This window comes from Furipterus horrens, unplaced genomic scaffold, assembly GCF_987537825.1.
Source record: "Furipterus horrens unplaced genomic scaffold, mFurHor1.1.pri manual_scaffold_4, whole genome shotgun sequence".
NCBI classification, from domain to species: Eukaryota; Metazoa; Chordata; class Mammalia; order Chiroptera; family Furipteridae; genus Furipterus; species Furipterus horrens.
The window spans coordinates 198,084,555-198,109,877 of NW_028327174.1; the positions used below are offsets into that span (position 1 = coordinate 198,084,555).

The 25,323-nt window shown below is 41.9% G+C and overlaps 1 protein-coding gene across 3 annotated transcripts; it reads left to right on the forward strand.

The window, feature by feature from the left end:
- Positions 1 to 3,727: 3,727 nt before the first annotated feature.
- Positions 3,728 to 24,615, forward strand: ZBTB43 (zinc finger and BTB domain containing 43). 3 transcript variants are annotated; one of them, XM_090274737.1, is made up of 4 exons: positions 3,728 to 3,848; positions 5,448 to 5,555; positions 19,267 to 20,738; positions 23,556 to 24,615. In XM_090274737.1, exon 3 carries the CDS (start codon positions 19,290 to 19,292, stop codon positions 20,691 to 20,693), a length of 1,404 nt encoding a protein of 467 aa, XP_090130863.1. In that variant the 5' UTR covers positions 3,728 to 3,848; positions 5,448 to 5,555; positions 19,267 to 19,289; the 3' UTR covers positions 20,694 to 20,738; positions 23,556 to 24,615. The 3 variants fall into 3 exon arrangements, with proteins under 3 accessions (XP_090130863.1, XP_090130862.1, XP_090130864.1); XM_090274736.1 differs by lacking the exon at positions 5,448 to 5,555; XM_090274738.1 differs by lacking the exon at positions 5,448 to 5,555 and having other exon boundaries at positions 19,267 to 20,505.
- Positions 24,616 to 25,323: the final 708 nt, after the last annotated feature.

Genomic DNA, 25,323 nt, shown 5'->3' on the forward strand with positions numbered 1-25,323 from the left:
TTCCATTTGGAACATGACCTTCTTGTGGCAGAGAGAAAGAACAATGGGTTTTAAAGTTCAGCGCAGGAGTGCACACATAACTTCCATTCACATTTCAGCGACTGAGCATGAAGTCCACCAGCAGGGAAGTACAGGCCTCCGACAGGACGGGCAGAAAATGACTGAGAACAATGACACAATTCATCACATTATTTCTAGCCATGCTTTGTGCCTTCAAGTCTCTTTCGCCAACGTTAATATAGCTAACAGACCTAGCAGAATCTCTCTTACCACTCTTACTTCAAATTTCCTGTCTTTGTGTTTTCAACAGTGTGTAGTTCGATTTTTTAAAAACCTGATGTTACAATTTGTCTTTTCACTAGAATGATTTGATATTTTTTAAATATATTTTATTGCTATTACTGATACATTCGAATTTATTTTTTCCACAATTTTTTTGTGCTTTGTATTTTTACCAGTTTTCACGTTCCTTTGTTACTGTCTTTATTTCCTTCCTTTTCTTTCCCCTTCCTCCCCTTCTTTTTTAAAATGTTTTTCTTCTTCAGGTCAATAATTATTTGTTCAATGGTAAGCCTCTAAATTTGAATATTTATATTTAATTAAAAACCTAATGCCAATCAATATTTTACAGACAGTGCCAAGAGGTTAGATTGAACTAATGACTCCAATTCTTCACTTACTCTGTATGCAAACTCTCTTCATAGCTCCCTCCTACTATAACTCTGTACTTAGCAATGTGATTTGCTTTAGCCAATGACATGTAAAAAGAGTCCTGGGAATGTGCTTGTGCATTTCCATTTGCTCTTTTGTGTCCCTGCCATTGCCACGAGCACTTGTCTAGACTACCTGGCTGGTGAATAAGAGGCCCATGGAGCAGACTCAAGGCCTGTAGCCAAGGTCATCATAGATCAGCTGATCCTGGACTTGTAAGCAAGCCTAGTCAACTTCAGCAGACACGAGATATGTGAGCGATAAACAGATATAATTGTACAGCTCTGAGGTTTTGTGGCTATTTGTTATGCAATAGATAATTGATGCACACTTTATAATGCTTTAACTTCAATAATCCTTTTATACTTTACATACTATCATTTCATTATTTGGCTTTTACCCTTTATAATCCCACAGATTATAAATTGCTCTCATATTTTGCCCTTGATGTTTGTTTATACTTACCCACATTTGCTATCTTATTTGCCCCCCAATTCTCATTTTTCTTCTGATCTTCCCCTTGGAGGCATGTTATTTCTTTCTCAAATATATCTTTTAGAAGATCCTTCAGTTAAATTCTGTTGGTAGTAACTCTTTGGTTTTGTTGATCTGAAAAAAGCATTGTTTTTTCATTCTTGAAACATTGTTTGTTAAGAATACAATTCTAGGTAGACAGTTATTTTCTCTCATCTGAAGACTATAATTTCATTAATGATACTATTTAACACTGTTATTGTTATTGTTGCTCCCATTCTGGTCATTGAACAGTCAGGAGTTGGTATCACTGTCATTTCATTGTAGAGATTATCTGTCTGTTTTCAAAAAGCATCTCCTGTGCTTTGGTGTTCTGCAGCTTCACCAGACTGGATCTAGATTTCCTTTTTCCTTATCATATTTGGGATTCATAGTAGTCTCCTGAGGGTTATCTTTAATCAATTCTGGAAAACTCTCAGCCACCATTATTTGACAACTGCCTTGCTCGCATTTACTTTATTATGTCCTTCTACCATAATATATATATGATAAACCTTCTCACCCATATCCATTTCCTTATCTCTCTGGGATGTCTTTTGTGTTATTTTCTTCAAATCTATCTTTTAGTTTACTAATTTCTCTCCAGGTGCATCTAATTTGGTATTTAACCCTTCCAATGAGTTATACATTTGGAATGGATCTGCCTCAGCTGCTTGTCTTCTCTGCCTATTTCTTCATGGGTTGTATGTTTTTAAGTTGTGAGTTCATGTTCATTTGGAAGCCTATCTGTGAGAATTCTTTGAAACCTGTACTGACAGTGAGTTCTTCCAGAGGGGACTTGTGTTTGCTTTCACCAAGTTCCAAAGGAACTATCTACCCAGGACTATTCTGGATTGAAACGTTCAGCTTGTAAGGTTTTGGATCATGCAAATAATGTGGCCAGAATCTGGCTAGGTATCTCCTAGGGAAATGTTTTACCCTTCCACCCAGAGCCAAAGCACAGTAAGAGAAATTTCCTTGCTGCCTGCTGCTGAAAGGAAGGTTGCCCCCTTCTAGTTTATCCTCCCCCTGAAGATATACTCCTTCTTGGGTCCCAACCTGATGTTCCAATTTGGCTCTTATCCTGCCTGGACCCAGACCGATGCCTCTACAGCTGGTAGCAGCATCATTGTTGACCTACCTCAAGAGATTATTTTCTTTTCTTTATAAAAGATTTTATTTATTTATTTTTTTAGAGACATGGGAAGGGAGGGAGAAGGAGAGGGAGAGAAACATCGATGTAAGAGAAACATTGATCAGATGCCTCTTGCATGCTCCCAACCGGGGACTGAACTTGCAACCCAGGCATGTGCCCTGACCGGAAATCGATCTGGCAGACTTTCAATTTGTGGTATGATGCCCAACCAACCAAGCTACACCAGTCAGGGCCAAAGATGATTTTCAAAATATTTGTTGGTATAGCACATACAACAACCAGTTGGTACAAATGCAGATCGTACCTGTGCACAACTTCTGTATATCAACTTTCTCTAACCTCCTAGCCTGTGTTTTTGTTTTCTTCCTGGGTCTCAGATGGTGTTTCTGACTTTCTCACAAAGTTAGCCATGCACTGAAAAGGGTGCTTTCAATATTTCTCCCAGCAATTTTAGATCGTTTGTTGCTGTTATATTTGCAGGTATGTAGACTATAATATTGCTAGACATACAGTCCCAGTAAGAAGTTTATTAGGCTCATACAACACAATATCCAGGGTTAAACAGTTCAAACCCGAGACTATAGCTTAATGTCATTGGATCTCTCAGACTTTCTGCTTTGCTGGCCTTAGCGTTTGCCTGTCACGTCGTAAGTACTTGATGGTGACTGAACTTCTAACCTTCAGGGCTGCTTAAAGACAGGAGAAAATAAAAATGGCAAAGCACTTGAGGATACTCAACTAGAAGTCCTAGTGGATTTGTAAAACACACATACACCCACACAAACAAACAAACAAAAAACTTCCTCTTCGTCACTCAATGACTTCTACAGTAAGCATTAAGGGCCAGAAGCTGGTCACGTGACTAAGCCTAGTCCAGCTACCCAGCTCCTGGGTTAATGACAATGAGATTAACATGAATAGTCTGGGCCAATAATGAGTCATTCCCTCCAGCTGGGGTGAAGGTTCACCTCGCTTGAGTTTAAGGGATCCCCTCAAATACTTGAACAAAATAAGTTTTTTCATAGGAGACCAAGCACAACACTTGCTACACAGAGGGGTTGGGTTTCTAAATGAACATTTACTAAGCCTCTACTACGTGCCAAAGGTGCTGTGAAGTCAGAAGCGGATCTGACATAATCTCTGCTAGGCACGCTGAGTGAGGCAGGTCAAAGTTGGTCAAGGCCACGGTCTCAAAGGCCCTAAAGCCGATGGACCTACACTAGGCTCCACTGCGCAGGCGCTGGATACCTTGGGGCGCTCGCACGTACACGAGTCACGCATGCGCACGACGCTTTCTCGCTCTGACGCACCCTCGGAAGCACTGTCAGTTTCAGGGGGCGGCACCGGGAAGCGTTTCCGGGGGCGGAGGTTCGGGCTGAGGCGGCCGCCGAGGCGACGGCTTGAACGGGCCTGGTTCCGGCGGCGGAAAGTGTCCCGGGCCGGCTATGTGAGCGCCAGCCCTTGGCAGGTACGGCAGAGTCGAGAAAACAGGCAGTGAGGGCTCAGGGAGGGAAGCCAGAGAGACCCGAGGGCTAACCTGCAGGTCCCGGCGCGCGCGCCGCCGGCCCCGCCAGGCCTGTGCCGCCGACCCGGATGCTTAAGCCACGCACGGGTGACTGGAGCCCCGGTGCGCCGGGTCCTACTCCTGTGGTCTCCAGCCATCCCGGCGCGCGTCCCGCGACACCAGCGCCCCTGAGGCAGCGTCTCGTCCAAGGTCACCCTGGGGCGACGGACCAGAGCGCTTAGAGATCCTGCTCGCGTCTGGCCGCCGGCCTTTAGCGACCGCCAGGTGGGCGCGGCTTGGCAGCCTTGGGTTCAAGCCCAAGCCGCGAGAAAGTCTGCGCCGGGACGACTCTGTCACCTTCCTGTTTACCTCTGTGTCTCACCTCCGTTGCTGTCTCTGTCACCTGTTGTCACCTGCCCTTTTTGCCTCTCACCTCGGCCCCCGTCAACTTTCTGTTTCTCTGCGTTGTCTCTCTCGAGCCCATCTCTGAGTATTTGCATCTTCTCTTTAGTTCGGTCTCCCCTCGCTTTTGTGTCTCTTGACCCCGTGTTTCCCCCGTAGTCCTTACACTCATTCATGGCCAGTCTGGAAGTCTAGCTTTTTGGCCCCCCGCGTTTCTCGGGCTCTGCCAGGCCTTTCTGTCTTGTTTTTGCCTCTCCTAACTGGGTTTGTTGGGGCGGGGCGGGCAGGCTTGCCCAGACCTCTGAGCCGTGGATGGTGACTCATGACCCCTTGAAGCTTCCTGCGCTGGTGACATTCTCAGTGACTAGACTGTAGTCTGCCCAAACGAAGTGTCGGGGTCCGGGAGCCCTTAGCCGGCAGACAGGAGCCATCTCAGAGCCCAAGTGACTTAAGGAGTCCTTGCCTTTTCTTACCCTTGGGTTTTCAGGCCTGCACATCCCTCCTGCCCTTTGCTCCATCCACTTACCCCAGGACGGCCTCCAGGGCTCTCAACAGCTGCTTCGCCAGGCCTGTCTGCAGCCTAAGGAAGGGTCAGTCTGAGATCCTCTGCCCTTGAGTCTCACGGGACAGCGGCAGGATTTCTGGGAGGGCTGTATGCGTAGTTCAGGGATTGTCAGTGTGTACAGTTAAAGTAGCAGAAACCTAATAATTTGGGGCTGTCCTTTGCTTTACAGAAGTGGAGCAATAAGCCAGACACAGACACAAATATTGTATGAGTTTGCTTATAGGAGATATCTAATAATAGGCAAATTCATGGAGAAAGAAAGAAGAATATAGTTTCCTGGTGGCTGGGGGAGGAGGGGATGGAGGAGAGTTGCTGTTTAATTGGATGCAGAGTTCCGGTTTGGGATGATACACAGTGGGAATGGATAGTGGTGATGGCTGCACAGCGTTGGGACTGTACTAAATGCCACAAACTGTGAGCTTTAAAATGGTCAATATTATGTTAAGTATGTTTTACCACCGTACAGAAAAATTGCTCATTGTAGCCACCTGGAACTAACAAGCTCTTTGAAAATGTGTATTTAAAAATTCACTCCGTAGCTTTTAGGAATAGTGTTTAGTTGAACCTATATTTATTGATACCTGCTCTGTTCACAGCCAAGGTCCGTAGGAGTTCGAATCTTCCTTAAGTTTTCTACTACAGCGGGTTCCCGCCCTGGCTGCCTTCACTCCATGTCTCTTGGATTCAGTGCAGGAATCTGCTGCGTAAGTAGAAGATTTAGGGAAGATTTTGCGTTTCACGTGAAGAAAACTCATAGAGTTGGGGAAATCGTTTTTATTCTAATAATGCAGAACTGTGTATTTAATTCTTATGTGTATTCTGGTCGAGGAGGCTTTTATTTTTTGCTCTCTTATTTAATCTACCAGTTTGCCTGTAAGGTAGTTTATCAAACTTCCTTATAAGATGTAGCAACTGAATTACTACTGTGTCGAAGCCTAGATACCTTCGATTATTTTATGGAGCACCAAAGGAAGAGAAAACACTGCCAATTAAGCTATGACATATGCTTTTTTATCATTTAGGCTTTTAAGATTCTTATTGGAAACATTTTTAAACTTATTTAGACATTTTAAATGATGTTATAATGCATATATTAAAAATAATTAGTGCATTATGGCTTAAGTGTTCATTAAGTTTGTTAACATTCCTTCCCTTGAGTTCTTCTCAATTCAGAGTTGTGTCCATCATTCTGTCGCCCTCTGCGCCATCAAACACATTGGCAAGGCTCTCAGGAATGTCTCGTTGTCTCCAACAGTGACAACTATCAGATTCCCACCCGGCCATCACATCCTGATTTAAGAAGTTTAAAAATATTTTTTTTCAAAAAAGGGCCTCATAAAATCAGTGGAATATACTCTATATCATTTTCATGAACTGTTTCTTTTTACCTTATTTATAGCTACCATAGGTATAGAAGGACTTTTGTCTTATTTGTAACATATTGAGGAAAAAACTTTCCTTTTCTTTTTTTGGTATGTAGTTACTTTTCATGAAACAAGTGCCTTTCTGCCTTCTGCTTTCTAGATTTGAGCTTTTTCTCTTGAGTGCTAGTGAATATGAGCGGGTGCAGTTAAAAACATTTCCTTGGCTTCACTGTAATGTAATGGCAGGGTGACTGATCAGTGAGGGATTAGTGGCTAGAACAATATCTTAAAAAAAAAATTTTTTTTTAATCGAAGTATAGTTGGCATACAGTATTATATTAGTTTCAACATAATGATTCAGCATTTATAGACCTTATGATGTGGTCACCAACTAAGTCCAATGACCAGCTGTCACCGCATAGTTATTACAGTGTTATGACTGTATTCTCTGTGCTGTGTATTACATCTTCATGGCTGATTTATTTTAACTGGAAGTTTGTACATCTATTCTCTTCCCTCTTTCACCTGGCGCCCCCCGCCCCCCTCTCCCCTCTGGCAACTGTCAGTTTGTTCTTTGTTTCTGTGAATCTGTTTTTGTTTTGTTCCTTTTTTTTTTTTTTTAAGATTCCACATATAAGTGAAATCATATAGTATTTGTCTGACATTTCACACAACATAATACCCTCTAGTTGATTCTTTTTTATTTCTGAGTAATTTTCATTGTATATATATACCTCTTCTTCTGTATTCATCTGTTAATGGACACCTAGGTTGCTTCATATCTTGGTTATTGTAAATAATGATGCAGTAAACATAAGGGTGCATAATACCTTTTTTTAAAATTTTTATTTCAAATTGTTTACCACAATAGAATGTTTGACCTGAAATTTTAAAACATTCAGCTGTGGCTTAAAATTTAAGGAAGATATGAGTCAAACTTTATAAAGTAGGTAGCTTGTTGTTTAGAAATCCTAAAATAGGTTTTACTACGTTCTTTGGCTAAAGAACTTGTTCCAATTTGAGAAAATGTAGGGGTCCTAATTGTCCATGGTCTGGAAACTGAAAACATCTTCCAAAAGATATTTTAATTCTTTGGAATCACATAGGCATTGACCAGTGTTGGTTTTCTGTATTTGACAAATGTGTCATGTTAATGTAAGATGTTAACATTAAAGGAAATTGGATGAGGGGGGTATGAGAACTCTCAGCATTATTTACAGCTTTTCTGTAAAGCTAAAATTATCCCAGAATTAAAAGTTTATTTAAAAACAACAAAGGGAGAAGCTAAGAAGGTGCAGAGTAGACATTAATATAACCAAAAAAGCGATCTTGATTAATTTTCTTCTGCTGCTCACATACGCGTGCAGTATTTACTCGCAAGGCATGTGAACATGGAGAATAGCATCAGCGGCCCTTACATTTTCAACATGATTTTTCCTTTCAGAAGTCAATGTGGTTTTAATTGGAAGCAAAACTGAGAAATGGGTTTCTTTTCTCGTTCATTCATACTGCTTTTTGATGACCAATACAACTTGGCATTAGGTAAGCTATAAACCTGGTAAAAACACAATTTTAAAAATTATTTACTAGAATGGTTTCTTCTACAGTACAAAGAATACCATAGTTGCATTTAATTGCCTTCGGCCAGAAGTGTCTTTTACTTCTGAGGAAGAGATAGTAGACGGCCAATCACTGCGATACATCGTACTGATAGCGCGATGAACTTTAGAGAAACGTTTCTGCTAGGTGACTTTTTTTTAACCTAGGAAAATATTAGATTTGGAATTACACTTCTATTTGAATCCTGACATCCCACTTCCTAGATCAGGGACCTTGGGCAGGTCCTTTAGCCTTCCTGAGCTTTAGTTTGCTCATCTTAAAATGAGAGTGATGGCACAGGTGTTGTGAGACCTAAGTGTACACAGTCTGCTTCGTAAACTGTAAGGCATTTGGCTAAGAATTTCGGTTCACGTGGTGTGTTGATATTTTTGTACATTTGTTCCAGTCTTTAAATTGACTAAGGTGATATTTCCTGTGTTTAAATGTGCTCTCTATAGGAAGCATGCAAATTACTATAAATTTCAGCCCCTGCGCCCTCCTTCTGGAACTCCAGTTGAGCCCCTTCAAGTTGTCCCACAGCTCACTGATACTCTTCCGCCTTTTTTTTTTTTTTTTTTGCCCCTTCTCTGTGTTGTATTTTAAGTTGTTTCTGTCACTGTGCTTTCAAGTTCACTAATCTTTTCTCCTACATTGTTAATTTTGTTGTTAACTCCCATGCACTGTTTGTTGGTTTTGTTTTAATCTGTAGAATTTTGACTTGGGTCTTTTTTTCTCATCTACCTAATAACGCTTAATTTTATGATCCACTAATTGTATAAATCTGTCATGCTAGGTCTGTTTCTATTGATTGCTTTTTTTTTTCCTCTCATTATGGATACCTTTTCCTGTTTTGTTTTGTTTTTGCATGGTGGTGATTTTTTTTTTTTTTTAATGGAGGCCAGACATGACTTTTACCTTGTTGAATTCTGGGTATTTTTCTATGATGTAAATAGTCTCACACTTTGTTCTGGAAATAGTTTGATCCTTTTGAGACTTGTTTTTAAGCTTTATTTAGCGAGACCAGAACTGCATTTTGTCTGGGGCTAATTTGTCCCCGCTGCAAGACTTCTGAATACTTAAAGTTTTCCACTCAGACAAGTTTTCTTCTATTAAATATTTTATTTGATTAATCCTTGTACTTCAGTCATTTTGTTCTTTCTCTCAAGGACCCCGCCTAGCCATATGTTGTGGTGCTTTTGGTCTCGAGTCTCTGTCCTCCTGTTCTATTATCTCCTCTCTTGCTGTTTTCGTATTTTTATCCTCCTCCTGAATGCTGATAGAATTTCCCCGAAGAGGCTTCCACATCACTGATTCCATTTTCTGTAGTCAAAATTCTTCTTATTGCTTGTTTAAATTTCTGCTCTGTTAATTTCCTTATATCTTTTCTATAAATCAGTCAGTTCCTTTTTTATATCATTCTGCTGTTTTTGTCTCATTTTCTTTGTACTTCATGCATAGAGACCATGTTTTCATAAGTTGGTGGAAAACTACAGTTGAAAAATGCTATCTAAACTGCACTCTTCTTTTCTTTTTATCCCTTGCTGTTTTCTTTTTTTGTTTTGGGAGAATATTTACAGACTCCATTTACTTAAAAGAATAAAACCATGTTGATTTTATTCGTTTATTAATTTTTTAGAGGGAAACATTCTGCTGAGCTCTGAAATGTTCTCCTTTGAGAGTAGATTGGTTTTGGTCCTTTACTGAATATCTGGGTGCTGTTAGAATCAACACTTAGCTCTTTTGCAGATGGACAGCCTGAACCATACTGACAGCAGGGCTTAGCTTAAGTGGAATGGCGGGGGCCAGGGGTTAAGTGTTAGTGCCTCTCGGGAGGGCTTGAGCTCTGTGTACTTCCTTCTATGTTGGTGAAACTGTGATAGCAGGGGCCTGCCTTGCTCTCTTTGGCCCAACTGGCAGATGCTGGGCTGCCTCTGCCTCCTTCCTGGGCCACTACTGAGCCTCATCCTCTCATACCAAGTTTTTATAAAAGAAATCTCTGCTGAGGCAACCTTTGGGATCCCAGTGCAGCCACCTCTGAGTGTTGCCACTCTGCAGGACCTGTCCCAAGGTGCACCCTCACTCTTTACTTCCAGACCTTCTGAATGACAAAGCTGCTGCTACTTTACCAGGACTGCCTGGTACAGCTGGTGGGGGGGGGGGGGTTTGCAGGGGCAGCATCTCCCTTTACTGTATCCTTCATTAGAGTTTGTGGCATGTAGATATCTCGGGTCTCTAGTTTCTAGGACTCAAGCCAATCTTCTGTGTTTCTTAGATCATTTTGGTTAGGATGTGGTAAATGGGAAGAGTTATAGGCTGCCACAAGTCTTCCTTTTAACCTGGTGACACCAACATTTATAGTGACAAGATATATAACTGTAGGGTGTACTGGGTTCCTTCCCCTGAATTCTTCCTGAGTTTGTAATTCTCCTATGGTGCTCTTTGTTTGTTTTCTTTCTTTCTTTCTTTCTTTTAAATCAGGCTTTGCCTTGAAAAACAGGGTTATATGTGTGTGTTTTTTATCTCCCCTACCAAATTTTAAAGTCTGGACAGCGAGATGCCTTGATCATCTTAGAAATCCCTCACAGTACCTTGCATATAGTATTTCATGTTGTTGTTTTTAGTGGGTTAGTCTTTTCAACAATTGAAATAGCAACTATACTATTAATATAGATCACAATGGCTTATAACTTTGAAAATATTGCTTCTATAGCAGAAAAACCATTAGAAGTTCAGGCTTTGCATGTTACTAAGATCAGGAAATATGTAGAAATGCCACAGTCCCCCAACATTATGGCGGAAATCAGATACTTATAATTTGCAATTGACAAGGTTAAAAATATTATATGACTTTTTTCCAGTTTTTTAAATGTGTGGTAAAAAATGTATCATTCAGTTTGCCATTTTAACTATATTCAAGTGCACAAGCCAGTGGCATTAATGACACTTGTGCAAACAGCACCGCTTTCTATTTCCAAAATTTTTCCTCACCCCAAACAGAAACACTACCCGTTAAGCAACAACTCTCCTGAGTCCACGGTAACCTCTAATCTACTTTTGGTTTTTATGAGTTTGCCCATCTAGATATTTCACAAGGTAGAATAATACAACATTTGTACTCTTGTGTCTGGCCTATTTAAATTGATGTTTAGTGTGGTTTTATTTTTAGCATAGTATTTTCAGTGTTCATCCGTGTTGTAGCATGTATCAGAACTTCATTCCTTTTTGTTTGTGTTCCGTATATGTCTGGTAGGTATAATTGATTTATAATATTGTTCAATACCTCTGTTTATTTGTAGACCTTCTGACTGGTTTTTCTATCCATTACTGAAAGCAAGCTATTGAAGTCCCTATCTGTTATTGTAGATCTGTCTGTTTCTGTCTTCATTTCTGTCTATATTTGCTTCATTATATTTCTCTTGTTGGGTGTGTGTGTGTGTGTGTGTGTGTGTTTATAGTTGTTTTATCTTAATAGAGCGAATCTTTTATCAGTATATACTGTAATGTCCTTCTTCATTCTTGTAACCCTTGTGACTTAAAATCTGTGTTTTTCTGATGGTTGTACAGGGGTGGGCAAAAGTAGGTTTACAGTTGTTGGTATGGAGAACACCACAATAGTTGATAACTAATACAAGGGTAAACCCCGTATTTCGTGTGCTAGCAGCTGTAACCCTCCTTTTGCCCACCCCTGTATAGTCACTCCAGCTCTCCTTGGTTACTCTTTAAATGGATTTTTTTTCCATCATTTTACTTTCAGCTTCTTTTTGCCTTTGTATCTGAAGTGAGTCTCTTATAAACAACATCTAAAATATGTTTTTTAATCCATTCTTCCAGTCTCTGCCCTTTAATTGAAAGAAGGATTTACTTCTACCATTTGGCTATTTGTTTTCTTAATTTTATTGTTTGTATTCCATTTTCATTCCCCTCTTTTCGTGTATATTTTTAGTTATTTTCCTAGCAGTTACCTTGAGGTTTACAATCAACATCCTAAACTTATAGCAACCAGGTTTGACTAATTCAAACTTAGTTTTAATGTTATGCAAACACTCCACTCGTGTACATCTTCCTCCCTCACCTTTCTTATTGTTGTTGTCACAGATTACTTCTTAATACACTGTGTGCCTATTAACATAGATTTACAATTATTGTTTTATTCATTTGCCTTTTAAATTGTAAAGAAAGAAGTTTTAAATCAAAAATGTAATATTGGTTTTTATATTTACCTGTGTTACCTTTTTCAGTAGTCTTTGTTTCTTTATATGGCTTTGAAGTACTGTCTAGTGTTCTTTTATCCCGTCCTGAAAGACCGTTTTTTAATTATTTCTTATAGAAGAGATCAAGGAGGTCTATTGGTAACAACACCCTTCACTTTTGCTTATCTGGAAATATCTTAATTTCTCCTTCATTCTAGAAAGGATGGTTTGGCCAGATACAGAATTATCAGCTGACAGGTATTTTTAAATATGTTATACCACTGCCTTCTGGCCTCCATGGTTTCTGATGAGAAATTAGCTGTTAATCTTATTGAGAAGCCTTTTGATGCAATGAGTGGCTTCTTGTGCTTTCAAGGTCATCCCTCTCTTTGGCTTTCTGCTACTTGACTTATAATGTGTCTCATGTGGATCTCTTTAACTTTATCCCCCTTGGAATTTGTTGAGCTTCTTGGATGTATAGATGTGTCTTTTATCAAATTGGGAAGTTTTCTATCATTTTTTTAAAGTATATTTTATTGATTATGTTGTTACAGTAGTCCCATTTTCTCTTCCCTTTGCTTCCCTCTACCCAGTTAACCCCCTTCCCCCCAGCAATCCCACCCCCCTTAGATCATGTCCATGGGCTGTCCATATAAGTTCTTTGGCTTCACCTTTCCCTATATTATTCTTAACTTCCCCCTGTCTATTTTGTGGCAGCCAATTATGCTTCTTAGTCCCTGCATCATTTCCTCATTTCTCCCCCTCCCCCCTCCAGCTGATAACCCTCCAAATGATCCCCATACCTATGATTCTGTTCCTATTCTGGTTTGCTTAGTTGGATTTTGTTCTTATTTTTTAGATTCAGTTTTTGATAGTTGTGAGTTTGTTGTCATTTTAATGTTCATAGTTTTGATCTTCTTTTTCTTAAGTAAGTTCCTTTAACATTTCATATAATAAGGGCTTGGTGATGATGAACTCCTTTAGCTTTACCTTGTCTGGGAAGCACTTTATCTGCCCTTCTATTCTAAATGATAGCTTTGCTGGATAGAGTACAGATAATCTTGGTGGTAGGTCCTTACTTTTCATGACATTGAATACTTCTTGCCAGTCCCTTCTTGCCTGCAAAGTCTCTTTTGAGAAATCAGCTAATAGTCTAATAGGCACCCCTTTGTAGTAACTTTCTGCTTTTCTCTTGCTACTTTTAAGATTCTCTCTTTATCTTTCACCTTTGGCATGTGTTTTCATATGGTCCTCTTTGGGTCTAGCTTGTTTGGGATTCTCTGTGCTTCCTGGACTTGAATGTCTATTTCCTTTGCCAAATTTGGGAAGTTTTCCTTCATTATTTTTTCAGATAAGTGTTCAATTTCTTGTTCTTCCTCTTCTCCTTCTGGCACCTCTATGATTTGGATATTGGCACATTTAAATTTGTCCCAGAAGTTCCTAAGCCTCTCCTCATTTTTTTCAATTCTTGTTTTCTCATTTTGTACTGGTCAACTATTTTAGTCTCCCTTATGTTCCAAATCATTTATTTGAACCCCGGTTTCTTTCCCTTCACCACTGGTTTTGTGTAGATTTTTTTTTGTTTCATTTAGCATAGCCTTCACTTCTTCTCTTATGCATTTGCCATACTTAAGCATATCTGTCAAGCCTGTGAGCATCTTTATCACGAGTGTTTTGAACTCTGCATCTGTTAGGTTGGCTATCTTCTCATCGGTTAGTTCTCCCACTAGAACCTTGATCCGTTCCCTCTTTTGGGCCATACTTCTCTGTCTCCTCATCTTGACAGGTTCCTGTGTTTGTTTGACTCTGTGTCTTAGGTAGAGCTGTCACTGCTGTTACGTTGTAAGGGTTGGAGCCTCAGGTATCAGTAGAGGGCGACCCATTTCACCACGTTGTGGCACTGTGTGTGGGTGAGGGGTCAGAGAGGGAACAATGCCACTTGCTCATCCCTCGCCCCTTTTCAAGGCACTTCTCCCACTTCTGTATGGGCCTGGCACCTCTCTAGCTGATGCTCTGGCTGTTGTTCCCAGTGCGGGTGGGTCTGTGGACGTTCTAGGACCATGGGGGCCCTTTAAACAAGTGGACTCTGCTGAGAGACCAACAATTTCTGCCTCCGTCCAACCCCCACTGGTTTTCACAGTCAGAAGCAATAAGGCTTTATTTTCCCCAGCTCTGGGATTGTGAGCTATGTGGTCTGGTCTGGTGCTGGGAGCGCTCCCCAGGTGTCCCTCCCGACTTTTTAAAATGTGTGGCTACACTTTTTGCCGACCTGCCGCTGCCCCTGCCACTGCCAACACACCGCGTCCTCTCTGCCCTGACTCCGCCCCTCCTACCTGTCTGGATGAGTATTTCTTCTTTATATCTTTGTCGGACTTCCATGAGCTCGATTTTCTGGAACTTCTGGTTGTCTCTAGTTTTGAGGTAGTTGTATTCCTTCTTAGTTGTGGAGGGAGATTCATCATGTCTGTCTACATCTCCATCCTGGCTGGAAGTCATTTATTGTTTCTTTTAATTCCTTTTCTACCCTTTCTTCTTCTGAGACTGCCACGGTGTGTATGTTGGTGTTGGTACATTTGGTGGTGTCCCAGTTATCGCAAACTGTTAGTTTTTCTTCGTTCTTCTTTCTGCTCCTTGGGCTGGATAATATTACTTGCTTTCTTTTTGAATTGTCTGATTATTTTGTCTTCTGCCTGCTTATATCCGCCATTTAACTCCTTTTGTGAAGTTTTAATTTCAATGTGTATTTGTTTCCTAGGTCTACCATAACAAAACATCACAGACTAGGTGACTTTTTCCCCACAATTCTAGAGTCTAGGAGTCTGAGATTGTGGTATTGGAAGATTTGGCTTCTCCTGAGCGCTTTTCCTTAGCTTGCAGGTGGCCACTCTTTCACTGTCTTCACCTTGCACGCACCCCTGAGGTCTCTGTGTGTCCAAATCCCATTTCTTACAAAAATGCCGGTCAGATTGGATTAGAGCCCACCATAATGGCCCTGTTTTAACTTAATGATCTTTTAAAAGTCCTTGTATCCCAATACAGTCACGTTCTGGGGTCCTAGGGGTTATAGGACCTCAACATATGAATTGGGGGGAGGGAGGGATATAGTTCAGCCCATAACGTATCTATTATAATTTTTAGCTCCATAATGTCTATTTGGTTCCTTTTTATAATTTCTAGCTTTTCATTGACATTGTGTTCTTGATATCCTTTAGTTCTTTGTCACACGGGTTTTTGTTTTATTTTGCTGTTTGGTTTTTGTTTTTCAGCTATTTGTACATATACAGTTGGTTTAACATCTTTGACTAGTGATTCCAATGTCTGCAATTTCTCAGGGATAGTTTCTAATTTTTTTTTCCTGTGAATGCACCGTATTTTCCTTTTTCATTGTATACTTCATAATTTTGGCTGAGAACAGGAACATTTTGAGTATTCTAATGTGGTAACTCTGGAAATAAGATTTTTCCCCTCCTAGGAGATTTCTTTTTTTCCTTGTTGAGGGCTGCCATTGCCTGTTTGTATGGTGATTTTTTCAAACTAATTTTCAAAGTCTGCTCTTTCTTTTTGCTTGGAGTCACTGCAGTTCCTGCTGCTTTACATGATCAGCCTGTGACTTGACAGAGATTTCCTTAAATGCTTTGACCCAGATGCAAGAGGGGAAAAATGTGTTTGTCTTCTTAAATCTTATGATAGTTGCTTCTGGGGAAGCCCCTGCAACCTAAGGGGCAAACAGAGCTGTGTGGGTCTGCCAGACTGGCCAGGATGCAAAACCCCCACCCCCACATTTTTAGAGGACATGGTCCTTATTGTCCACCCTGGCATCAGCCAGCCACCACAGGAATGTGGGCCTGTTTCCCCGGGCTGTGGGAGGGCTGAGGAGTAGGGGTTGCAGCTGGTTTGGGTCCGCTGCTTTCTTAGCAAGGTTCAGCGGCCTCTCTCTTCATCAAGCATTGCCTTGGTTGTAATAAGTGTCTAGTAAGATTTTAGAGTTCCAACATAGTTGATTCTGATCATTTAAACAGCTTATTGGTTGTTTTTGTGGAGAAACTGACCTCTAGAGCTTCCTACTCCACCATTTTCTATAACATGACTTATGGCATTTATTTTTGTAGAACTATTTTTAAGAGTATGCTCTCAGTCATTTAAAATTTTACAGCACATACTTGAAATCTTGAGGAAAAGATGGATATTCGGTAATCATGTTGGAAAAGTAGGCTAGCCATTTCGGAAGGGGAAGGGCTGGATCTCAGTCTTACTCTTCATGCCAAAATAAACTCTGTATATCAAAGGCTTAAGTGCTTTTTAAAAAAAATCTCAGGAAAAAAACTAATTCTTTTTACTTTTAAAAAATTAACCTTGGAGGTGGGAATGCCTTCCTATATCTAACCAACATCCTGGAGCCATAAAAGCAAAGATTGGCCAGATTACATAAATTTCCAAGTTAATTTCCTGAATTTACCAAAAACTACAAATCAGTAAGACGAATTTGCCCAGTTTATTTGAGCAAAAGATATGTCTGAATATTTGTAGGAAAAACAAATGCCCCGTAAACATGAGTAAAGAAAATCTTATTCATAACTTAAAAAATGTTGGTCAGCCCTGGCCAGTGTGGCGCAGTTGGTTGGAGTGTCATCCCGTGGCCAAAAGGTTCAATTCCCAGTCGGGGCACATACGGTCCCCGGTCCTGACAAATACGAGAGGCAACCCATTAATGTTTCTCTCTTGCATTGATGTGTCTTCCTTCCTCTTTCCCTTCCTCTCTATCTAAAAGCAGTGCAAAAATGTCCTCGGGTAAGATTGAAAAATAAAATAAAAAAGAAATTTTGGCCAAAACAACAGTGAATCATGGATTATTCACTTTGGTGGTTTGCAAACTTTTTTTTTCTTATTTGATAACATTCAGTGTTGGTAAGAGTGTGACTCACTGCAGGCTTTCTGGAAAGTAGTTTGGTAATTTATATCAGAATGTCAATTATATCAGAATGTCAAATGCAGAATGTCAGATGGACAGCCCTTTGACCCAGCAATTCCACTGGTAGAGATTAATCTATAGCTATTTCCAAAGCTAGGTATGCGCAGATGTTCATTCTAGCATTGCTTTTAATTTCAACAACCTAAACAATTACAATTCTGTAAGAAGAGAACTGCTTGATTTATGATACAGCCATGTAGCAGGAAACTAAATAGACATTTGAACAGAATGAGTTAGCTCTTTTTGTGCTAATTTGGTGTCTTAGTCCATTTGGGATACTGTAACAAAACATCACTGACTGAGTGGCTTATAAACAGCAGTTTCATTCCTCAAGAGTTCTGGAAGCTGGGAAGTCCAAGGTCAAGGGGCCAGAAGATTCAGTGTCTGGTGAAGGCACCACTTCCTGGTTCGTAGATAGAATTCCCTGTGCTCACAAGGAATTCTGCAGTGTATTTTTTATAAGGGTATTAATCCCATTCATGAGAATTCTGCCCTCGTGACGTCAATACCTCCCAAAGGCCCTGCCTCCAAATCCCATCACATTAGGGGAGTAGGTTTCAACATGAATTTTGGGAGGAACATTCAGCCTGTAGCATGTCGGACGATCTGCCAGATACATTAAGTGACAAAGGCTAAGTGCAGAATAAAATGTAGTTAATGAACCCATTTGGGTAGGGAGTTTTAAAGGATATACATGATTTATTCTGATATATACAGAGAGATGGGGGTGCCTAGGACTCAGTGGTGGAGAGATTTCACAGCTTTCTGTGAAGTTTTTCTGCATGTGTGTATTAGTCCCTGTCCTTTTTTTTTCAAATAGCTGGAAACAAAATTCTACTGTGCTGAGATCTAGCAGAGAATCTGTTTACCCAGATGCAGTTCTTAATACATACCTCTGGTCTACATTTATATAGTTTTCTTTCCTTTTGAAAAGGCAAATGTCTAAATAGTTTGTTTCCTGGTTTATTTTTGTTTTAAATTATGATGAAATATTTTAAGAGATACTAATATTTCATTCTAAAAACACGGTCTTACCTCTTAAAATTATTAATGACTAGTTTGGTATTTTGTCATCATCTCAGAGGAGGCAGAAGATGTTATAGGAAAAACAGCACAGGCTTTGGAATCAGAAACCTAGATTCAGGTCTCATCTTAATAAAAACTAGCTTTTATTTTAACCTTGGCAAAGTTGCTTGAAATTACTGAACTTGAGAATATCAATCCCTGTATTTGCAGAGCCATTTTAAAGATTGAGTGAAAAAAAGGTCTGCAGTCTCTGGTATGTAGTAATTACTCAAGAAACATTAGAGTCTGTTGGCATCTCTCCCTGTCCCTCAAAGAGGACTTGTAATCTTAGTTTGGGTTGTCTGGTGCTTTTATCTTATGCTTTTATCTCATACCTGGTATTTAGCAATATTTAGATATAGATGAGCATTAGATGACAAATAGCACTGATAAATATGCTGGGTTTTCTGGTTTAATTTACTGTGGAATTATGGGGCATGCACAGGAGGATCTCAATCGAAGCTCCTCTTGTTCGTTGCTGTTAGAAATTGTCTCTAATGCTTGACTTACCCCACAAAATATATTTACAGTAGCAACACAGGTAATCCCTTATTCTTTGTTGTAATTTTATCTTTGGTCTCTAACTTTTTAAGCAATTTGAAGACTAGCAAGATAAAAGGAATACCTTGCCTTGCCATTTCATTTGTTTTACATGATCAGAAGGTCCAAAAGGGCCAAAATTCTGACAGCAACTAGAGAAACTCACATTGTTGGGGGCCTTGACCTGTTTACCCCATGGTGCTGGGGGTTTCTGGCCTGGCCACTGCAGCCCCTTGCCCCCTCACTGGAGGCCAGTCTAGTGGTCTTCCCTGCGGTCGCAGAGCTCACTCCTGCCTCAGAGCCGTCACTTGTGCTCTGCCTTCTGCCCACAGTTCCAGCCTCCAACTTGGCAGTCTGGGTTGAATCTGAAGCCTCTTAAAAATTCTATCATTTTGATACATATCATGTTTGTTTTGACTAGAAATAGTTTGTTTTACTTACGGGATTTGTATAGGTTGCAAATCCAATCTCTGTGGGTTGTATCCTCTCACAGACACAGGGCAGATCAGGAGTTAACACCATAAAGCGTGGCGAGTGGCCCCAGGTGTTGGCACACTCGGGCCTGCAAGCCTTGCTCTGAGGAGTGAAGGGGAGGGGGCAGGAGCTATGGAACCCGTCTTAGTTATCTTAGTGATCAGTAAGTTGCTCCTTGGGCCGGTATTGGTACTAATTTTTCTTTCTTTTGTAGCACTGAACAAGATTTGTGATGAAATGGAGCCTGGAACAAACTCTTTTCGAGTAGAATTTCCTGATTTTTCCAGCACCATTCTGCAGAAACTGAACCAGCAGCGCCAGCAAGGACAATTATGTGATGTCTCCATTGTTGTGCAAGGCCACATTTTCCGGGCACACAAAGCTGTTCTTGCTGCCAGTTCGCCCTACTTTTGTGACCAGGTGCTCCTGAAAAATAGCAGGAGGATTGTTTTGCCTGATGTGATGAACCCCAGAGTGTTTGAAAACATCCTCCTGTCTAGTTACACAGGACGTCTAGTAATGCCCGCTCCAGAAATCGTGAGTTACCTAACAGCGGCGAGCTTCCTCCAGATGTGGCACGTGGTAGACAAATGCACTGAGGTTTTAGAGGGAAACCCTACAGTCCTTTGTCAAAAGCTAAATCACAGCAGCGACCACCAGTCTCCGAGCAGCAGTAGTTACAACGGCCTGGTGGAAAGCTTTGAGCTGGGCTCCGGGAGCCACGCCGATTTCCCCAAATCCCAGGAACTAAGGGACGGAGAGAATGAAGAGGAGAGCACCAAAGACGAGCTGTCATCTCAGCTCACCGAGCACGAGTACCTCCCCAGCAACTCGTCCACAGAGCACGACCGGCTGAGCACGGAGATGGCCAGCCAGGACGGGGAGGAGGGTGCCAGCGACAGCGCCGAGTTCCACTACACGCGGCCTCTGTACAGCAAGCCCAGCATCATGGCGCACAAGCGCTGGGTGCACGTGAAGCCCGAGCGCTTCGAACAGGCGTGCGAGGGCATGGATGCGCACGCGCCCTACGACGAGCACCAGGTCACCGAGTCCATCAACACCGTGCAGACGGAGCACTCGGTCCAGCCTTCGGGAGTAGAGGAAGACTTTCACATCGTGGAGAAGAAGGTGGAAGCGGAGTTTGATGAACAGGCTGACGAAAGCAATTATGACGAGCAGGTGGACTTCTATGGCTCTTCCATGGAAGAGTTTTCTGGAGAGAGGTCGGAGGGGAATCTGATTGGGCACAGACAGGAGGCCACCCTAGCAGCAGGCTACAGTGAGAATATGGAAATGGTACCCGGGATTAAAGAAGAAGCTTCCCACTTAGGATTCTCAGCCACCGACAAGCTGTATCCTTGTCAATGTGGGAAAAGTTTCACTCACAAGAGTCAGAGAGACCGACACATGAGCATGCACCTCGGTCTGCGGCCTTATGGCTGCGGCGTCTGTGGTAAGAAATTCAAAATGAAGCATCACCTTGTGGGCCACATGAAAATTCACACAGGCATCAAGCCATATGAGTGTAATATCTGTGCAAAGAGATTTATGTGGAGGGACAGTTTCCACAGGCATGTGACTTCGTGTACCAAGTCTTACGAAGCTGCAAAGGCTGAGCAGAATACGACTGAGGCTAACTAAAAATAGCATCCGGCCCTTGAGTGGCAGGCGCAAAAATAAACGATGGTAATTATGCAAATCTGGGCACAGATGATGTGTGCTACTTGCTATTATGAGAGAAGCTTAAAAAAAAAAAAAAAAAGGAAGATATTTCTGAGAGACCAGTTCTAAGTAGGTCAATTAAAAAATCTAATTCCTCAGATTTGTATGTTCCAGTCCAGGCCTGGAGTAGGTGATGAGGGTATGTTAACCCACTTCCCAGCTGGCCAGGTAAACCTTTAGGCTGTTGTGATAAAGGCAGGTGGACTTGGTGATAGAAATACCTGCACTTGAAACTGGACTCCAGCCAGCCCACCAGTTCCGTTTCAGGTGGTAGCGGTTTTTGATCACTCTTCCTTACAAGGTCATGGTGGAATTTTATGTTGCTCTCACTATAGCTACTTAGGTGATCTGGATTTGGTTCGGTAGCTGCTGTACTGAAATGCTACTTATGTACAAGCTACAAATTATGTGAGTCCTAGGATGCAAAATTAATGAACAGAGTTCTCGTCTGTCGTTACTCTTTCTAAAAGGGTATTTTAACTAAAACTATGGAGATGTTAAGAGGGTGACAGGCCACATATGAGACAACTTATGGTACAAGCTTCAATTTCTGTGAGATGTCATGGTCACAATGTGTTTCAGACTCTTGATAAGGCAGGGTTTTGTGTTTTAGTACTAACTTTTAGTTTGAACAATTGTATCTTAATTATAATTCTCTAGTGTGCCAGAGATGGCTATTCCTCATTGGTTTGCTGTTCCAAATCCTTGTTTAATTGTAGCATCCACACAGTGGGATCTGCTCTATGGCTAGTAGACGTCTGACCTGCTGTGGCTGACCACGGTACCATGGGCTGCTGTAGCCGTCTTGCTCTATCTTAGATTATGGTGCTTCCCAAAGAGGTCAGTCAGTGACCACAGTTAGTAGGAAAGAGCCAAAAGTCACAGCTAAGAGTTACCTGTGAACTTCAGGAGTTAATAGAGTGCTCCAGTGGCACCCCAACCGTCAGAGTGGGAGTTGCCAAATAGCAGAATTTTGAGTGGCAGGTTATAATGGAAGAAGGAGAAACTGCACAAGAGAAGAGGAGTCTTGGAAATACATTGGTAGGGGAGATATTTATTCTCTTAGAGGGGCACGCTGAGCTAATACTGCCAGTTCTTTTCAGAGTTCTGGAATGTGTTTTAAGAGGAGGGAAAGGAGGAGTCCTAATTTTAGAAGGTAGTCTTCAGATTCATGCTCCCAAATTATAGCTAAAGCTGCATAAATTTACAAGTCCACATAGCTATAACTACCAAAAACAAAATAAGCAGCTATTCTGAGACCTCGTCTGCCGATCAGTCAGATGTTTCGGGGTAAAAAGCAAGCATATGTTCAGGATGCTTTTCAGCCGTGTAATATACCTGAAGCTCTCCCCAGGGTAGGACAGGGTGCTACTATATGTCATCTTTTCCAGAAGCTTACTGGTCTGTTACTTCCAAGTGGAAACTTTTTTTTCCTGAAAATAAAAATAACTTTTCTTGGATTTGGGATGAAATTTTGTTTTAAAAGTTTGGTTTTGCTCTAATGTGATAGACATTGCTGGCAATGGCCTCTGATCCCTAAGCTCCTACTACCAGGTGTTTACTTGTTGAATGTTGTCTGGAAAGGGGAAAGGACTTATTTACCAGTTAACTCTTGTAATCAAGATGACAAAACAGGGATCTATTCATTAACACTGTATCATTCTCGATATATAAAAAGCACTTTGTATTTAAAACTTTATTATAAATATATATATATATATATTGATTTTTTAACTTAGAAACTAGATATTACCTCTTGGTTGTTTGCCACATTAATATCCTATTCCTTTAACAGTCCTTTCTCTGTGTACCTGACAGAGTGACTGTACAATCAAGCTCAGTGGCTCCTTTACTTTTTCTCATATTAGAAGCCAGTGGGTTTTAGATATGATCCTAGCCATTATGTGTGAGGAGAAATTTTCTTACTGCTCCTAATTTCAGTACTAAGGCAGTGAAGCCCTTCCGTTCTGCCAAAAACTGATCACCCTCTCCCATGGTATTAGCAAACCGTTTTCCGCCTGTTTGGAAGGTGTGACATCCTGTTTCCCAGTAAAGATTATATTCACATGGGCAGTGGGACATTTGAGAAGGGTCCCAGAGGTAAAATTAAAATATTCTGGAGCAATTCTGAAATCAGGCAGCACCCTTGTTCAGCCCCGAGCGGCGGGCAGCCCCTACCTGGTAGTTTTGGAAGCAGTCAGCTGTGCTGGAACTTACCTCATGTGTCGGGAAGACAGGCATCTTTTGTTGAAATCCTCATCTGCACATCAGCCTCTCGGGGTAGAACTTTAAGTCTTAAGTTCCTCACAACTGCTGTTTTAATTTTTTTAGGGTAGTCGGGGTTTCCATAGAAATTAGGGTGGTTAACTGGGTCAGCCAGACCTTGTGAGATGGTTGGGCATCTGAAGTGCTGGCCATGGTCAGAGACGTGCGGAAGGGGTTGCCTTAGCTTGGATATTAAAAGTGAATTTTTATAAACTCTGCTTTTTCAGAGTAGGAGATCATACTGTATTACTACCTTTTTCCCCCCCTGGAGTGGATCGTCTGTCTCCTTAGCCTCAGTGCAGCTTTAGAAAATCTTTATCCTTCCAAAGTTTGGCTGGCTGTGGGTGACACTTTTCACGCAGTCTTTCAGGGATCGTGTCCATGGCCTACGACCGCGGTATTTGTCCTCGACTTTGAGTCTTAACTGTGGTTTTTCTCTAATCCCAGTGGGAAAGGGCTTCACAGCACCACCGATGTTATCTAATACTAGAACTTATACAATGCCTTTAATTTTAGATATACGCATCACGTAATCGACGTGGTCAAGCAGGTGTCACTGTCTAAGGAAGGACTGCGACAGCCTTGCCTCAGGTGCTGAGGGCACCCGCAGGCGCTCCGGGGCCGGCCTGCTGATTCTGATTTCTGGGTCTCACCTTCCTCCAGTCTCTTCTTCTGGCCGCAACTTTCAGAGAGTCTGCCCGGAAGGGCCTCCTCCATTCTAGTGGGCTGTTGCCGAACTGAGCTGGCCCCAAGCTGACTTCTAACCAGTGGGGAGAGCTGCTGAGGCTCGGCAGCACCTTCCCGTGGGGGCGCGCACCCCACTAGCTGCTGCGTCAGTGAACTCGAGGCAGAGCAGAAGCGGCAGCGCTGTGCTTGCCCTGGGGAAGGGGATTTGCTCCAGCGCCCTGGTCGCTGCTGGTGGCGAGGGCGCCGTCCCACCAAATCCAGGTGTTTGCTCTTAAAAGGTCTCTGATAATTTAGGAATTCTGGAAACCACGCAGCATATTACCCACCCACCCCCAGCCCCTATCTGGGCCACACTTAATTTTGTGATCTTGGTTGCTTTTTCATGGGTGACTAACTTTATTCAGTGAAACCAGGGTTTGTTTGTTTGAGTTTTTTCTTTGCTACTTATATATTTAAAGGTACATGTTTCTTATTTTAGAGCTCTACTGATAGTACTCTATGGGAAGATGCTGGAACACATTTTGCAAATGTGACTTTTTTTTTTTTTAGTTTTGCTTGAAGCCTGTGTCACAATGTCAGTTGCTGCTGCCTTCTTTCCCTTTATGAGGTTCCCAATGTTTCTTCCAGAGAATTATTTATGCAAGTCAGGTGACTCTTAGGCCACAAAACCATTTGATGATAAACAGATTATCACTAGGTGCATATCTTATTGATATTTGGTGAAATGTTATGCCTGTGTTGCAGAAGTTGAATAGTTTGTCTTTATATATTGCTGTCTTCAGTGTACAGCATGGTTTTACTTAATTGAATGTTACTGTTTAATATTTTCTTCTTATAGAAGAGACCATGCCCTTTTGTATGACATGTTTTAATAAATGTTATCTGTCAACTTTGTAAAAGTTTTTTCACTCTGGGTAAATGAAGCATGTCTTTGTTTTCGTTCAGGCTTTTGCCACCTGAGAATAAAAGTTATATTGTGGCCCTCTGATAGTAAATGCCAAGTAGGCGGATCGCATAGGCAGTGAGTGCCCGTTTGCCCTGCCAGGCACTTACGACGGTCGTCTCATGTTAGACCCCCACCCGCCCCCTCACCTGTTGTGCTGTGCAGGGTGGTCCCTGATTGCTCCTGTCGGTCCCCTTTCCGCCCTGTGCTGCTTCGTTCTGCAGTCTGGCCTCTGGTCAGGACCCACCAGACACGCTGGAAGGAGCTTGGCATAGGAGGAAGAGAGAGAGAGAAGTTGGGAGGTCACGCCCCTGGCCTCTTCCCACCAGGTGTGGGTTGGAGGTGCCTGGGCTCCTTGGCCAGGGGCCGCAGCTCCTGTCAGGCAGCTTCGGGCTTTCGTAACCGCTCCCCGCTTGTTGCTTCAAGCTGAGGGTTGGTGCCGACTCCCAGTTCTGCCAGGCTGCAGGGCCTAAGCGTCCTCACAGGAGTTAGGAGCCCTGCCCGCCCCCCTTGTCAGGAACCCCTTGATGACACTCTCCTCGGTCAGGCCAGCCGAGGAAGCCATTTGTTTCATGCCAGGACCCTGGCCGATGCCCAGGTGTACTCGTTTCGCCGGGAACCTGCTGTGATTCAGAGAAGCAGGTGTGTCACCAG

Excerpts from the sequence above, each read along its gene's own strand:
- ZBTB43 (XM_090274737.1), top strand. The coding sequence starts at position 19,290 with ATGGAGCCTGGAACAAACTCTTTTCGAGTAGAATTTCCTGATTTTTCC.